At 33.6% G+C, this 18111-nt stretch overlaps 1 protein-coding gene across 2 annotated transcripts in view; it reads right to left on the bottom strand.

The window, feature by feature from the left end:
- Agmo (alkylglycerol monooxygenase) overlaps positions 1 to 18111 on the bottom strand; it is a 331367-nt gene that overhangs the window by 150925 nt on the left and 162331 nt on the right. For both annotated transcript variants that reach the window (XM_026408644.2, XM_026408651.2), the window contains exons 6-10: positions 17883 to 17949; positions 15731 to 15796; positions 15560 to 15639; positions 12186 to 12320; positions 10514 to 10630 (exon numbers count right to left, since the gene is read on the bottom strand). In XM_026408644.2, the coding sequence (XP_026264429.1) occupies positions 10514 to 10630; positions 12186 to 12320; positions 15560 to 15639; positions 15731 to 15796; positions 17883 to 17949 (465 nt within the window). The remainder of the gene's footprint in view (positions 1 to 10513; positions 10631 to 12185; positions 12321 to 15559; positions 15640 to 15730; positions 15797 to 17882; positions 17950 to 18111) is intronic.

The raw sequence follows: 18111 nt of genomic DNA on the forward strand, positions 1-18111 counted from the left end.
CCAAGACTGAGCACCATCAGCAATGAAATATCCTACAACTGTTACTGGAGAATTACCATATTGACATATCATCTTCCTGAATTCTAAGTAAGCCTATTTGGGGTCAGTGAATCCTTCAAATAAACAGAAGCTTGAAGAGTATATTTGCCTTAAGATCTCACTGAAATCAGTACATAAACTTTCTTTATATTACCTATAGGATACTTGTTTTTTTCACTGAGAAACAAGTGAGGATATGTTTTGTAATTCTTAGGTCTCCCCACCACAAATAAAAAATAAAAAGAAGTTAAAAGACAGTTTTATTCACAGAGACAAACTTCCTTTTTATATAGATCACTTTTAATAAGAAAATATGATTGCTTCCACGTGCTGTGATGTACACCTGTAATCCCAGTGGCTTGGGAGGCTGAGGCAGGAGGATTGTGAGTTCAAAGTCAGCCTTAGCAATTTAGTGAGACCCTGTCTCTAAATGAAGTATATATATAATAACTTTAAAAGGAGCTGATACTGAACAATTTTGGGGACAATGCTAATGGATACTCCAAAAGTTAGTATTTCATTATTAGATGCACATATTTTAAAATGTACAATTTTTCACTTCATTGTTTTATTTCAATATAGTGGATATATATATATATATATATATATATATATATATATATATATATATATATATATTTAATCCTACCTGTATATATATACAAATCATCACCTCTCTACATTTCTGAAATATTGGCTGTTGTTTCAATATGGGGATTGAACCCAGGGCCTTGTGCATGCTAGGCAAGTGCTCTATCATGGAGCTATATCCATACTGTTTTTGTAATTTTATTTGTTATTTTGAGACAGGAGCTTGCTAAATTTCCCAGCCTGACATTGTACTTGCGTTCCTCTTGCCTCAGTTTCCCAAGCAGCTGGAATTATAGGCACGCAGCACTGCACCTGGCTAGCTAATATCCTTTTGTAATCCCATATTTATTATGTTCATTTCATGGCTTTAAGTTATAATTGATGCTCATTTTGGCTCACATTTACTTTTTTCACATCACTGGCTACCTAAAAAGTTTAGGAAATTAAATGAAATCTCAAAGGCCTGCACTGGAGAATAACAGTATACAATGATGTTGACTTGAGAGTTTTCATGTGAGTCCTAAGCTACAACTAATTTACACAAGGAACATTCCCTGTTCTGAGAATAGAACTGAGTATATTGATATTTTTTTCAGGAGTCTATTAAAAAATGTTAATATAAAAACATTAGTTACAAAATTGAAGTGCCCATAATGTTTTACAGAGCTCTACATCCAGGGCAACTCAAAACCATAAAAATCTGCTCCCAAATTTATATTGGAAACTCTCAGATGACTTATTAACTTGAAAAACAGCATCAAAGTAATTTGTGTTAAAACATATTTGCACTAACTTTATTACACACTCCATTATAAGACCTTATTAAATATTCAAACTGTTTGTGTCTAGTAAAAGGTAGCATTGCCTTTTCTGTTTTGGTTTGTAGAACATGCTAGGGAAGCCAATATTTTTATTTCAAGCATGCATTCATGATATCACCCCATGAAGTAGACCTAGCAGCTGAGGAATTGATTTCCCAAGCATTACTAAACCAAAATCAACATAAAAGACTGTGGGTCATATCACTAAACTAAACACTATATATTTAAATATTTGCTGCACTAGTTACAGCAAGAAAAGAATGTGCCTCTTACACCTTTGTGGTGGCCATCAAATCGCTTTTTTTTTTTAACTCCAAAAGTTATTTATATAGAACTTGCACCCATAAAACAAGTAAGTATTTATCTACTCTAGTATATGCATAAACAGAAAAGGCCGTGGGACCACAGCAGGATCCTCAATTACAAGTCAGCCACAACTTCTCTATGTGATTATTGGCCACAGTGAGTCTAGAAAAAAATATTGCTGTTGGATTTCAAAGTTTTCATATGCTTTTAGACATCCCTGAGACTAGAAAGGCACTATAGAATTTTTCAAATAAGCAACCTTTTTTCCTAGTCACACAGCATGTTTTAAGCAAAGAAAAACACATGTGAGAAATAAGCAAATGCACCTTTCAAATTTAATTTGTGTCAATAGCAAAGCTGTCTCCAAGTCTAATTTCAGTTTGAAAAGGGTTTCAACACTTGATATTTCTCTTGTCAATATATCTACATGAGTTTCTCATATAGTTTTTTATGACAATAGAAAAATTCTTGGGAACACTATGGTGTAAGTCACATCTCTTAATATATACAGTACATACCTATGTTTTTACACAGGAAGCGTTCACACATGCTCAAGCATTCAAATATTTTGGTGAACCCAGTATTAGGGCCTGTATTTCAAAACCAAGCTGGAGACTGGAATAGCTTAAAATAAGTAAGTTTACATTTTGGATTCTATGAATTAATATAATTTATTCAGAGATTTTATATAGTATAATAAAAAAGTCAGTACTGTAAACTCAACATTAGTTCACATATCAAGAGTTTCATAGTTTAATGCACATGACCCAGCTTTTCTTTTGGCTTCATGCAACTATCTGTACTCTATTAATGCACATAAATCTTACTGCTGCTTTGGGTGAACATGTTTAGATCATGTATAAGCATAAGTAGTGATAGATAAATTATGTAGTATTTGAAGAGATGATTATGAGATCATAGTTTAAGCAACTACAGTGATCCCTTTATAACTGTGGGTTCTACATGTACAAATTCAATCAAAAACAGAGGGAAAATACTCCAAAAATATTGTGTTTGTATTGAATATGTACAGACATTTTTCTTGCCATTCTCTAAACACGATAGTAAAGCATTGGGTGTTGTAAGTAATCTGGAGATTTTCAAAGTATATAGGAAGAGGTACCTATGTTATAAAAAATAACAAGCCATTTTATTTTATCTTATTATTTATTTATTTTAATTAGGTCTATATGACAGTAAAATGCCTTTTGATTCATTGTACACAATTTCAGCACAACTTTTCATTTCTCTGGCTGTACATGATGTAGCGTCACACCCTATGTGCAGTTTTACATGAATCTAGGGTAATGACGTCCATCTCATTTCCACCATCTTCCCTGCCCCCATGCTGCTCCCCACCCTCCTTCCCCTTTGCCCAATCCATGGAGACATGCCTCCTCCTGTCTCCTTGTTTTGGATCAGCATCCACTTATCAGAGAGAACATTTGGCCTTTGTATTTTTTTTTTTTTGGCATTGTCTTATTTCACTTAGCATGATATTTTCCAACTACATCCATTTACCTGCAAATGCCATGATTTTATTCTCTTTTCATGCTGAGTAATATTCCATTGTGTGTGTGTGTGTGTGTATATATATATATATATATGATATACAGTCAATCAACATATATATCATAGTTTCTTTATCCATTCATCTATTGAAGGGCAGCTAGATTGCTTCAACTGGTTAGCTATTGTGAATTGAGCCTCTATGAACATTGATGTGGCTGCATTACTATAGTATGCTGATTTTAAGTCCTTCCATCATTTCATCATTTCATCAAATGGTGGTTCCATTCCAAGTTTTCTAAGACATCTCCATACTGCTTTCCAGATTGGTTTCACTAATTTGAAGTCCTACCAGCAATGCATGAGTGTGCCTTTTCTCCCACATCCTCCCCAACATTTTTTGTTGTCTGTATTCTTGATAACTGTCATTCTGACTGGGGTGAGAAAAAATTTACAGTAGTTTTTATTTGCATTTCTCTAATTACTAGAGATGTTAAACATTTTTTTATATATTTGTAGATTGACTGTATATCTTATTCTGAGGAGTGTCTGTTCAGCTCCTTAGTCCATTTATTGATTGTTTTTTAATTTTTTTTTCAGTTATACATGGACACACTATCTTTATTTTGTTTATTTATTTTTATGTGGTGCGGAGGATCGAACCTAGTACCTGACATGTGCGAGGCAAGTGCTTTACCACTGAGCCACAACCCCAGCCCTGGGTTGTTTGTTTTTTTGATGTTAAATTTTTTGAGTTCTTTATATCCTGGAGATTAGTGCTCTATCTGACATGCATGTGGCAAAAATTTGCTCCCAAAATATAGGCTCTCTCTTTACATCATTGATTGTTTCTTTTGCTGAGAAGAAGCTTTTTAGTTTGAGACCATCCCATATATAAATTCCTGATTTTATTTCGTGCACTTTAGGAGTCTTGTTAAGGAAATCAGGGCCTAATCCAACATGATGAATATATGGGCCTACTTTTTTCTCTATTTGGCTCAGTGTCTCTGGTCTAATTCCTAGGTCCTTGATCTACTTGAAGTTGAGTTTTGTTTCTGGTGAGAGATAGGGGTTTATCTTCATTTTGCTGCAAATGGATTTCTAGTTCTCCCAGCACCATTGGTTCAAGAGGCTATCTTTTCTCCAATGTATGTTTTTGGTGCCTTTGTCTACTATGAGATAACTGTATTTTTATAGGTTTGTCTCTGTGATTTCTATTCTTGACCATTGGTCTACATGTCTATTTTGGTGCCAACACCATGCCATTTTTGTTACTATAGCTTTGTAGTATAGTTTAAGGTCAGGTATTGTGATGCCTCCTGCTTCGCTCTTCTCTAAGGCTTGCTTTGGCTATTCTGGGTCTCTTATTTTTCCAAATGCATTTCATCATTGCTTTTTCTATTTTTATAAGAAATGACATTGGGATTCTAATTGGAATTGCATTGAATCTGTATAGTACTTTGGGGAGGATGACCATTTTGACAATATTAGTTTTGCCTGTCCAAGAACATGGGTGATCTTTCCCCTCTTCTAAGATCTTCTTCAATTTCTTTCTTTAGTGTTCTGTAGTTTTCATTATAGAGGTCTTTAATCTGTTTTATTAAGTTGATTCCCAAGTATTTGATTTTTTGAGGCTATTTTATTTTTTTTAAATTTTTTGGTACTGGGGATTGAACTTGGGATACTCGACCACTGGGCCACATCCCTAGCTCTATTTTGTATTTTATTTAGAGACAGAGTCTCCCTGAGTTGCCTAGCACCTCGCCATTGCTGAGGCTGGCTTTCAACTTGTGATCCTCCTGCCTCAGCCTCCCAAGCTGCTGGGATTACAGGCATGTGCCAGCGTGACCAGCATCAGGGCTATTTTAAATGTGGTAGTATTCCACATTTAAAATATGGTCAACTGATGTATAGAAATGCCTTTGGTTTATAGGTATTGATATTATATCCTGCTACTTTCCTGAATTCAGAAAGTTTCTGGTGTAATTTTTTTGATCCCCTAAGTATAGAATCATGTCGTTGGCAAATAAATGATAGTTTGAGTTCTTCTTTTTTCCTATTCACATTCCTTTATTTTCTTTCACCTGTCTAATTGCTCTGGCTAGAGTTTCACAGACTATGTTGAATAGAAGTGGTAAAAGAGGGCATCCCTGCCTTGTTCCAGTTTTTAGAGGAAATGCTTCCAATTTTTACTATTTAGAATGATGTTGGCCTTGGGGTTAGCATAGATAGATTTTACATTGTTGAGATATGTTTCTAATATCCCTAGTTTTTCTAGTGTTTTGAACATGAAGGGGTGCTGTATTTTGTCAAACACTTTATCTGCATCAATTGATATAATCATATGATTCTTGTCTTTAAGTCTATTGACATGATGAGTTATATTTATTGATTTCCATATGTTAAACCAAACTTGCATCCCTGGAATGAACCCCCACTTGATCATGGCGCACTATTTTTTAAATGTTTTTGTGTGCAATTTGTCAGAATTTTATTGAGAAATTTTGCATCAATCTTCATCCAGGGATATAGGTCTGAAATTTTCTTTCCTTGATGTGTCTCTGTCTGGTTTTTGTATCAGAATGATAATAGCTTCATAGAATAAGTTTGGAAGAGTTCCTTCCTTTTCTATATAATGGAATAATTTGAGGAGTATTGGTATTAATCTTTCTTGTGGGTCTTATAGAACTCATCTGTGAAATCCTCTGGTCCTTGGCTTTCTTGGTTGTTAGGCTTTTGATAGCATCTTCTATTTCCCTGCTTGAAATTGATCTGTTTAAATTATGTATGTTCTCTTGCCCCAGTTTGGGTTGATCATATATACCTCTAGAAATTTGTCAGTGTCTTTGAGGTTTTCTATTTTACTGGAGTACAAATTTCTATATTATTGGAGTATATTTCCTTTTTCATCACAAATTTTGTAATTTTTGAGTTTTCTCCCTCCTTCTTTTCATTCGAGTGGCCAAGAGTTTGTCAATTTTATTTATTTTTTCAAAGAATCAACTTTTTGTTTTGTCAATTTTTTGAATTGTTTCTTTAATTTCAATTTCATTGATTTCTGCCCTGATATTAATTCTTTCCTGTCTTCTTCTACTTTTGGTGTTGGTTTATTCTTCTTTTTTCTAGGGCTTTGGGCTATAATGTCAGGTCATTTATTTGTTGACTTTTTCTTTTTTTTAGTGAATGAACTCCATGCAATGAACTTTCCTCTTAGTACTGTCTTCATAGTTTTCCAGAGATTTTGGTAAGTTGTATCAGAGTTCTCATTTACCTCTAAGAATGTTTTATCTCCTCCCTGACATCTTCTATTATCCATTTGTCATTCAATAATGTATTGTTTAATCTCCAGGTGTTGGAGTAGCTTCTCTTTTTAATTTTATCATTGATTTCTAATTTCATTCCATTATGGTCAGATAGAATGCAGGGTAGTATCTCTATGTTTTTTTTTTTTGTATTTGCTAAGACTTGTTTTGTGGCATCACATGGTTTATTTTGAGAAGGATCCATATGCTACTGAGAAGAAAGTCTATTTGCTCATTGATGGATGGTATATTCTATATATGTCTGTTAAATCCAAATTATTGACTGTGTTATTGAGTTCTATAGTTTCTTTGTTTGGTTTTATTTTGGAAGATCTATCAAATAGTGAGAGAGGAGTATTAAAGTCACCCAGTATTATTGTGCTGTGACCTATTTGGTTCTTGTATTTGAGAAGGGTTTGTTTGACATACATAGATGCCCCATTGTTCAGGGATAGATATTTATGGGTGTTCTGTCTTATTGATGTATGAATCCTTTAAGCAGTATGAAATGTCCTTCTTTATTCCTTTTCACCAGTTTTGGTTTGAAGTCAACTTTATCTGAGGATGGTTTGAAACCCCTGTTTGTTTATGAGGTCCATGTGAGTGATACACTTTTTCCCATCCTTTCACTTTCAGACTGTGGATGTCTTTTCCTGTGAGATGAGTCTCTTGAAAGCAGCATATTCTTGGATCTTTTTTCTTAATCTAATCTGTCAGTCTATGGCTTTTAATTGGATGAGTTTAGACCATTCATATTAAAGGTTATTATTGAAATATGATTTGTATTCCTCAAAATTTTGATTTATTTTTGTTTTTTTAACTTAATTTGGTTTCTCCTTTGATTAGCGAGTTCCTCCCTTTGTTGATTTTCATTATTGTTTTTCATTTCCTCCTCCTGAAATATTTTCCTGAAGATGCTCTCTAGTGCAGGCTTTCTCACCATAAATTCTTTTAACTTTTTTATATCATGAAGGTTTTTATTTCATCCTCAAATCTGAAGCTTAATTTTGCTGGATATAAAATTCTTGGTTGGCATCCATTTTCTTTCAGAGATTGTTATATGTTGTTCCAGGATCTCCTGGCTTTGAAGGTCTGGGTTGAAAAATCTCCTGAGATATGAATTGGTCTCCCCCTATATATCTGATTTCTCTCTCTTGTGACCTTTAAGATTCTATCCTTATTCTGTATGCTAGGCATTTTCATTATAATGTGCCTTGGTGTAGATATGTTGTGATTTTGTACATTTGGTGTCCTTTAAGTCTCTTATATTTGATTTTCCAATTTATTCTTCATGTTTGGGAAATTTCATGTTATTATCTCATTGAAGAGATTGTGCTGCATTCCATTGGTTTGAATCTCTGTGCCTTCCTCCATCCCAATAACTCTTAGATTTGGTCTTTTGATGCTGTCCCATAATTCTTGGATGTTCTGTTCATGGTTTCTTATCATCTTCACTGTGTGGTCAACTTTATTTTCCAGATTGTATACTCTGTCTTCATTATCTGGCACTCTATCTTCGAAGTGATCTAGTGATGCTTTCTATTGAGTTTTTAAATTTGGTTTATTGTTTTCTTCATTTGAAGGATTTCTGACTTTTTTTAAAGAATTCTTCTTTCTTGAAGTAATCTTTTGCTACCTATTTGCTCCCTTATCTGTTTGTTGGTGTGATCAATGTTGCCTGTATTTGTTCTCTTGTCTCTTTTTTGGAGTGATCAATTTTTTGCCTGTATCTGCTCATTTACGTCATTCTTTAATTCACACATCCATTTTAATTATGTACATTCTGAACTCCTTCTCTGACATTTCATCAACTGTATGGTCAATGGGTTCTGTTATTATAGTATCCTGGTTTGTTTGGGGCACTTTCCTCCCTTATTTTTTTATGTTGTCTATGTGTCTTCCTTTCTTGCAGTGTGGATCTGAGGTATTATAGTGTTTTCCCTATAATATTCTAGTATCCATGCAAAATTATCTGTACCTCACCTTAAGGGTTGGGCTTCCAGACCCTGCTGGTGTCTCAGGATAGATGCTATTTCAAGTATAGGTGGTGGCAGCAAAAGTAACTGGAGATATCAGTGGAAGTGTCTCAAAATGAATGCAATTGCTATCAGAGATTGAAATGAAAGGGTGAGCCTTAAACTGGTTTTGGGATGCCTGTTCTGAGATGCAGCTGCTTCTACGCCCTGTCTATCCTCCCATGTGGAGGTTACTGAGTGGAGAATACCATGGCAATGGCTACAGTGTCCCAAGATGGAAGTGGGTTAGGCCTGGGCTCCCAGGAATGAGGGGCGGTGGACCTTGGTCTACCTTGAGCCTGGGCTCCCACACAGGTTGGCAGGGGCACTCCTGGGCCCTGGCCCTGGCCTGAGTTCCAGTGTGGGTGTACCAAGCCATTTTATATAAGTGAATTGAGCATCCACAGATATTGGTATCCACAGAGTGAGGGGATGATTCTGGAATCACTACTTTGTAGATACCCAGGAACAGCTCTATAAACTTTAATCATTTTAGTAGTTTGATATCTGCATGTTACTCCTAAAAATGAGGTGGTTCATGCTGCCATTATGACAGCTTTGCCCCTGAAAGGAATTCTTGCATGCAAATTTTGTCTTTTTGGGGAGTTAAAGACAAACCAGCAAGGCACAATGTGTAACTGGTTTTATCATTAGTTAAAACACATATAAGAGGAAACAACAAGCATGTATATATTCAGCAATAATATTTTCAAGATATTTCTTGTCACATTGCATTCTAGTTTGTAATGGCACTTAAGAAAATGGAAATTAGAATCCAAATCATTGTTTTCTGCTACAATCAGGAAAAAATCTATTAGATGTTACCCTGTAACTTTTTCTTTATAGTTCCTTAATTACATATAGAAAGAGAATACATGCAAAAATATTTATTGTCCAAAACTGAGGTCACTAAATGGAGAAATATTTGGTTACTAAAGTTGAATGCAAAAATATAAATAAAATTTTTAAAACAACACACACATAACCAGACATACAGGCCCCCAAACAAACAAAAACCCAGAAATATCTATGTAGCAACTGTTATGGCTTGGATTTGGGGTGTCTCCCCAAAGCTTACATTTGAAACAATCCAAGAAGATTCAGAGGGAAAAAATTGTTGTATACAGTTTGTATCTGATGACTGGAGTCTCTCTCTCTCTCTCTGCTTTCTGATCATCATGTGAGCTTCTTTCCACTACACTCTTCTGCCATGATGGTCAGCCTCACATTAAGCCCCAAAGAATGAATCCAACTTACAGACAATGAATTCATGTTTATGAACTGAGACCTCTGAAACCATGACCCCCAAATAAACATTTTCTCTGCTAAAATTGTTCTGGTCAGATCTTTTAGACACAGCAGCAAAACAGCTCACTAAAATAGAAATTGGTACTGAGAAGTGGGGTTGTTGCATGACAAACTGACCTTGTGGTTCAGAAGCCTTAGAATAATAGAAATGCTTTAGATTGTTTTAAGTGGAGCTTAATGGCCAATTCTGGTGGGAGTTCAGAAGACCAGAATGCCAATAGTACTGTGAACAGTGAAGGTGGAGCTCAGAAGGGTTCACAGAATTGAACTCTATTGGAATTTAGGTTAGAGGCCATTCATGGTATTATCTGGCTGAGAAGTATAACTTTGAAAGTATATTTAATGCAATTGTGAAATTTACATGTGGCAAAATTTTCTTATTTATCAGATTGATAGTATAAGATTCGACTAATATGTTTTGCAATAGTTTGGATACAATTAAGTCATTCATATTTACTACTCAGAAGGATTAATTTACCTGTTTAAATGTGAGATGTTTCCAAAATTATAGCAGACAGTTATCAGAAGAATAGAGCTAAGTCATAATGGATAACTTATTTTCATTTTCTAACAGAATGACAGAAAACTTATTCACACCCAATTTTAAATGGATATTACTCACAGCAGTATTTGCAAAGGTCTCTTCATAAAATGCTAGCATCACAGCAAACTGTACAACTGTGTATATCTTTAATAACTGAGAGGCAGATGATGAGAAGAGAACTTCTTTTCCTGTAACCTAGATAGAAAAGAAAAAATATTTTATTTTATTTTATTTTGTTCCAGGACTTATTCCTCTTACTGAAATTCACACTAACTTAAGAGATGCGTGGAAAGTTCTAACTAAAATAAGATATAATTCCATGCTTACATAATTATATCAAAATTGACTCTGCTGTCATATATAAGTAAAAATAACCAATACATTTTTAAAAAGAGATGCAGAAAGAAGTGGAAGTATTTGCCCCTTTTTAAATTTTTCCAAAAGACTCGAATATTCATCTGTCTGGATAGCAAAATGTCTGTAAGTTGCTAGACTAACAGGTCTCATGTTTTGAAATTTAGTCTGCCTTAAAGACTAAAGTAAGAATTGATTCAACAATCTATGCTAATGACAAAGATTGCCCAAAAGAATAGGTCGGATTTTCTGCAAATGGGAATATATGCCCATGAATATATTTATCAAAGAAAAACATAAAAGGAAAAAAGGAAGTTGATTCTCAGTAGTGTAGGGAATCATTCCTCAAAGAGAAACATAATTTTATTGGAAGAAACTTTCTCTACTACTGATTTTCCCAGAAATGCCACACTTCTATTATTATAATGCAGACTTCAGCACCTACATAACCTTAAAATATTAACTTTGAATTATATACTAGAAAGAAAAATTATAAATGGATCTTTTCTTACTAGGTTTTTAGATCTTTCCTTACTAGATTTTTTTCACTTATATCAAGATTCCTGCTATGTAACTAATTGTGACTATAAACAAAACTATATGGAATATTTGTAAAATAATGCTCTTCAAATGAAACATGAGTTTATTTCCTTGAAATATCATAGGTTAACTTTCATACTTAGTATCATCTCTGAGATCAACAATAGTTTGCTTTCCCTATTTTTCCTGTATTTCTATTTATAATATTTATTCAAAAATTATAATATGTATCCTAAATGGTTGAAAATAAATTCTTTTTCTTTTCTAGAAGGGGATTTCAGATAAAAATTGAAATTTTATTTGGTTTTCAGGATGTTTAAATCTGTACAACTTCATTCTTGGTTTTAAATGTGATTGCTGTATTCAATGCTTCTATTTTACTATCAAAGGAATATAGTCATGGTCTAACCCAACAATGACATTGTCATGTGCCTTTAGACCTACTTGGGGGTCCTTGAATTTTCATGAGCAAAACCAAGGATAGACCAAATGATTCCTAAGGCTCCCTCCATCTGTAGTGATCCAGGACTCTCCATGTGAGCTGCATGAATTTGTGAAGTTTTGCTCTGCACATAGGTCATTGGCTTCAGGCTTGATTGGATCTGATAACTAGCTTCTGTTGCTCTGCTCACCAAACTGTACTCTTTGGAAAGAGCTTATGTCCAACTGGTTGAAGAAATCCCTCTATTATCCCTTTGCTGGTGTCCACTTTTTAAGTTATGCTCCACCGCGCTGCATCTGACTAAGGGAACATATTTTAAGAGTTTGCATGACCATAGCATATATGCAGACTTGCTCTAAACCGAACAAGATGACACTAATCTCCACCATCTCCAAGTCTATGAACTCTATTTACCTCTGGGATCTCTTCACTCAGCCCAAGTCTTGGTTTACCTGGACCCCAACCAGGTCCTTTAAATATCACAGAAAACTTATGGAAGAATCCAGGTGTAGCCCAAAATGTAGTCCAAATGTAAAATAAATGGTGGAACTAGAAAAAAATAAAATATACCTATTTAAAATAAGGAAAACATAATAAAAAGGATTAAATATAAATATGTACTATGCTATTGTTCAATATAATTTATATATTTTTCTTCAGTACAGATTTCATGTGTGATTTGATTAACACAGTTTAATATGCAATTACATTCCTTATTGTAATTTGTCCTATGAATTCTGTGTTACTTATGTTCTTGTCAATATTTCTGAAGTTTAATTCAATTTCAATTTTGAAATTAAAAAATAGAACAAATGGTTAGAAAATGGGCAAAGTAAAAAAGGCAAGTTATGAAGTTATGCCTCAAGAGGAATTTACTAGCAGCCTGTATACTCAACATCTTTGCCTAATGACACCTTTTCTGAAGTCTAGCTAAGTGGATATTTGGGTTAAACTTGAAAACATGAAAAGATTGCATAAATGTTCAAATATTTAAAATAAAATCTCTGAAATTTCAAAGCCATTTCAGATTATAGACTTCTGAGTATTAAATAGCTCATATTCTGTTACTAGAAAAGAAGTTTTTACTGAGAAAAAAAAGTTCTCTTTGAGTCTCATAGCAGGAATCCACATTCTTTAAATAACTCACATTTGACATGTATAGAAGTTAAATATATGCCTACACAAGGGTGCTCAATAAGTGTTAGCTCTTAGGAATTTTGCTATATATCCCATATGTGCCATAGAAATAAAATGTTCATAATATGTCATAGAAATAAAAATAGTCCTACAGTGTGGACATCAGCTACAGACTATAGAGATAAGTTCCACAGTAACTATAGAAATGTATAAATGGAAAAACAAGTTTTGGCTCTCAGAATTTGTGGTCTTACTGATACTTGCACTTTCTCTGAAAGAATTTAAAGTGTGTGTTTATAAAACTTTATTTCAAAATTGCTTGAAATATTACAATAAGGAATATGAAGCAATTAAGGAACTACATGGGATTTAATAGATTAAATTTTGAGGACAAAGCAAACATTAGATGGAAACTTAACCTGGGACTTTGTATTCATGATAATAAAGGAAAAGTAATGTGTTTAGGAGTTAAAACATACTTTAAAATAATTACTTTTTTGTGATTTTTGAAAACTGAACACAATTTTGTTGTATCATTCTGGGTGGAAGCCATGAAAAATACATGGCGATGTTTTAAAATAGAGTATTTTCTCATTTATTTGGCATAACCCAATGCCTTGAAACTTTTGGATGCCAAAGAAGACCAAAATAAATGATTTGTACTACATCATCATCATCATCATCATCATAACCCTCTATCTAACACAAGTCCATTCCAAGTTGTTTCTGATGCCCCTTGGTGATAAGTGAAAAATTTAGCTGTAAATAACTGAATAAAACTAAAAGTAACTACATTTTTATACATTTAAGAACTCTTAATTATTATAACTTGTAGATTTGACCTTTCTGACAATATATGAGAGCATGTGGGATACTAAACCTTGGTGATTTCTAACTAAAGAAAGGGTTTATATAAGGGTAGAGATCTGGTAAATGTTCCTCTCACAGATTCACCAGTGGCTTATAGATGCCTGTGTCTGTCTCATATTGTGTCTCATCAAGACTTAAGCATCCAGTTCTTAGTGCAGCTCTCACTGTATACAAATAGCAACTCTCTTATTCTGTCTCAAATATGAATACTTTTCCTCAGCAAGAGTGTACATTTCCAAGGCTTGCTACTTAGAGATTCATTCATCAAACATCAGCATTGGCACCATCTAGGAATTTGGTAGAAACAGAATTGTAGAACTCAGACCTGCTGGATGGGGTCTACATTTTAGTAAGATTCTGCTGTGATTCACATGCACGCTAGATTTGGAAAGCTCTTTCATAGAATACAGAGATCAATTGTCTACTTTTTTTGTTTGTTTTATTTTTAATCTCCACAGTAAGGAAACAAACCCTTTGTGAAGTGAAGGAGCAATAGCTTTCAATGTATTATTTTAACTTGCTTTAAATGATATAAATTTTATCATTAAAAAGTTTCTTAAAATATTTGCTGTTCTCCTGAGAGTCATATCATGTTCTTAGTAAAGTCTAACCGAGAGAGAGAGAAAGAAGTTCAATGTAGTTTAGAAGAGAGATAATTAGCTTTTCTTTTTTGGTGTATGAGTGATAAAAATGCCTTTCACTTAAAAGTGAAGGCAACTGGAGACAATCTTTTATGTAAAGAGGCAGTATAGGGTAAATGTTAAATGGAGTCTTGGCATTGGTCTACAACCACCTTGGTTAAGTTTGCAATTGACAAGCTGTGTGGACTTGGTTGAACTAATTAAATCCTGAAGAACTCAGTTTCTTCCACCAGAAAATGGGAATAAAAAGAGCTTCTGTCTCATAAGAGTTTAGTGATGCTGACATTAAATATTTGTGCTGTGCTATTTGCTGCATGCTTCACATAGTAGAAATTCAGTAATGTTGACTTTTTTATTTCAACTTTCTGTGAAAATTTGCAGTAGGTTTGAAAAACAGACCCAACATGAACCTAGAGTTTTGTCAGTTACTGAATGCTGTAACCAGTACCTTGTATAGAACTGTCGTTGACTAACCTGTTCAGTTCTTTGAGCATTCTTATCTTTTTCTTATTTGTGAGTCCCTAACCCCAGGAGTCTCTGTGGTGGTCTGATGCTGACATATCAGAGCCTCACAGACATTCTTCATTTCTCCAGTGCCAACCATTGAAGCTAGTGAACAACCAATACCATATGTCTAACAGAAAACTGGACCAGTCCAACAAGTCTTATCAGGTGAGGTAATGTCAGACCTAACCATTCTGTAATAGTTCTTGACACTTAGGTCTAAGAAGAGCAGGGCAAAGGCCTCACGTTACATTTCTAACTAGAGACATGCATCCTGGAAGCAAAAATTGTTCTTACTGCAAGATCAGCTTTAATTCTACACGTTACTACTGCTTCTGAATACATGAATAAATTTCAAGTCTATTCTGAGAAAGAGCATGTTTCCTAAAGAGAAATAATTTTTATAATAGAAAATAGACATATTCAAAAATTCTTATAATGAGTTGTTTTTAAATGTTTTTGCCCAATTTTATTCAACTTTTTGCTTGAATACCAAAGTCACTCCCAAATTCTTTCACAGTTAAGCATTTTTTGCAGTAGTATAATATACTTCCATCTTTCAATAACTTATTTTTCTCTTAACTATATATTTATGAAATAATAAAAATTCAGAATGAGTATGACCAATCGTATTACCTGCACCCTGAGTGGGTCAAAGGTATTAATTGGATGTGTAAGACCATATACAACTCTTTCTTTCTCTGCTTCAAAAGTCCCTGGAAGGCAAACATTAAAAGGATATTATCTTTGACATTCTGTGAATAAAGAAGAAAATTTAATTGTTTGATTTTTGTATGTTTTACTTACCAAAAATCCTATCCCAAATAATAAGAGTGCCACCATAATTTTTGTCTATGCAGTAACGATTTTTGCCTATGAAAGAAAATAATAAACAATAATTTTTCAATAAAAAGGAGCTTTGGCAATTTGAAATATCTTTTTCTTGTTTTTAGAACAAGATTTTAGTGATGCTGATATTTTGTACTATTAAACTAAGATTTAAGCAACAGAATAATATTATTGAGAATATCTTGGGCTTGACAACAACAAATTTTTCCAGCAATGGAGTTTCATTTTATTTATTTTCAGTTAATTTTACTAAAAAGAACAAGTTTTTCTTGAAATTATATGCACTTTTCCACAAATTTCAGTTTAACAAAATGTAAGATAAATCTAAATGGTTATTTTTTAAAGACTACTGAGGTATAATTAAAAAGTAAATGGTACAGAGAAAACTGAATGCGAAATAGGAAATAATATATGTATGTTCTTTTATTTTTTATTTTTAATTTTTCATGTGACATATTATTTATACTTTACATCTCTTTTAAGAAGAAAATTAGGATAAATCTTGGTTAATTTTAAATAACTTTAATAATTTAATTAATAAAAGACATAAGTAAAATTTAAATTGCCTTTGGCCTTTTTAATTAAACATATGATGCTTTTCCTGATCCAAAGTACTCAAATTACAATTTGTTTAATATATTTTTAATTGACATGATCATATCAATGTGATTACAAACCTAAAAAAGAATAGAAATCCACCAAACCACTACTCCAATAAACTTAACTATATTCACATGTTCTCATTCCTTGATAAGCTTTTCTTACATGAAAATATACATTTGAAGCATAGATAAAGCAAAAATCTTCCTCACAGAAAAAATAGAATGAGATTGGCAGTAAAGATGCTCAACCCATCACATGGTCTAAACAATGGCTCTCTTTTGGGTGAGGAAATGTTTTGCCACTCAAAGGACATTTGACAATGTATGGACACATTCTTGGCAGATACAGATCAGAAGGAGCAGCAATGACACCTAGTGCATAGAAACCAGTGTTTCCAGTGCCCAGAATATCCCTACAACTAAGTATTGGTCCACAATAGTGAGGTTGAGAAACCCTGATAGAGAGCACTAGAAGTAAGAAAGTGAAGTCAAACAAAGGGAACTAGCAGCTATTTGTTTTTAAGTGTACACTTGTTCTTTTCCATTGCTTATTTTTCCTTCTATACATAGGAAACTGCAAGAATGTAATGCTCTTGACTTCTCCCCCTCTAACTCTTCCTTGGGAATGGGAGAGTGACACTTGGATTTGGAAGAGTGTGACCCATTTTCTCCTCTGCCTGTGGGAGCTTGTGCTGCTCTGTCCCCTGTTCTAGAAGAAGGATGTACCTCCCTTGAGAAGGCAAGACTACAGTGCTCCTATGAAACCTGGAGCTTAGTATTTATCCCTTTATTATTAGCTTTCTTCTCTCAACATTATGTTTGTAAGATTTAATAATACAATTGAATATAGCAATTATTTGAACATTTTTATTGATAAAAATGAATTTTCTATAATATATTTACATTTTGTACTGCTGATAAACATTTTAATTATTATTTTTTTGCATCATAAATAATGCTGATATGCACATTCTTTATAGTTCTCCTGATGCACAAATGTAAGCATTTCTATTATCATTTAAGTTGTTGTTTCTAAACATTAGGCACTAGCCACATGGGATTTGCTCCTCTGGTAAATGAAGCTTATATTGAGTTTGTTTATAGGACTTCAGCAGGAGAGAGGAGTGTGGCTTTTTAGACTCTGTACAACTCCCAACAGTTTTCAAGACCAAGTACTCTCTGGTTATAGACAGGAAAGACCTTCAGAACTGAGCCTTCAAGAGACTGCTTCAATACATACAATGCTATCTCCTCAGCTGATTAACACATTTTCCCTCTACAAGGAGACTGAGATATAATAAAAAGGGGAATTCAAGAGCCAGATGGAGAAAGTGCTACCACACCACAGACCATGATTCAAACCTGAGACTGATCTAGGTATAACAGAAGACATATAGCTATGTAGACAATGTGTGCTGACTCTATGGGAGATTTACATGAATTGAAGCAAGGCAAAATAACAATTATAGAATTTTTAAAGAAATAAAGAAGAAATAGAACTTCCTTACCATGATGAACCCTATGATGGCTAGGAGTATTAAGAATCAGTTCCAAAGGACCAAGGTTATTGATGATCTGTTTAAACAAAAGAAATATTTACACACATAGCTATTATTAAGTGAGTTTATAATATATAAATACATTTAAAACCCACACAGTTTATGAATTATAGCAAATTTTGAGGTTGACATTAGAGAATAGGAAGAAGTCTCCTTGTCACCTGGACTTCAATAAGGA

The sequence above is a fragment of the Urocitellus parryii genome, chromosome 3 (assembly GCF_045843805.1).
Source record: "Urocitellus parryii isolate mUroPar1 chromosome 3, mUroPar1.hap1, whole genome shotgun sequence".
Classification (NCBI taxonomy): domain Eukaryota; kingdom Metazoa; phylum Chordata; class Mammalia; order Rodentia; family Sciuridae; genus Urocitellus; species Urocitellus parryii.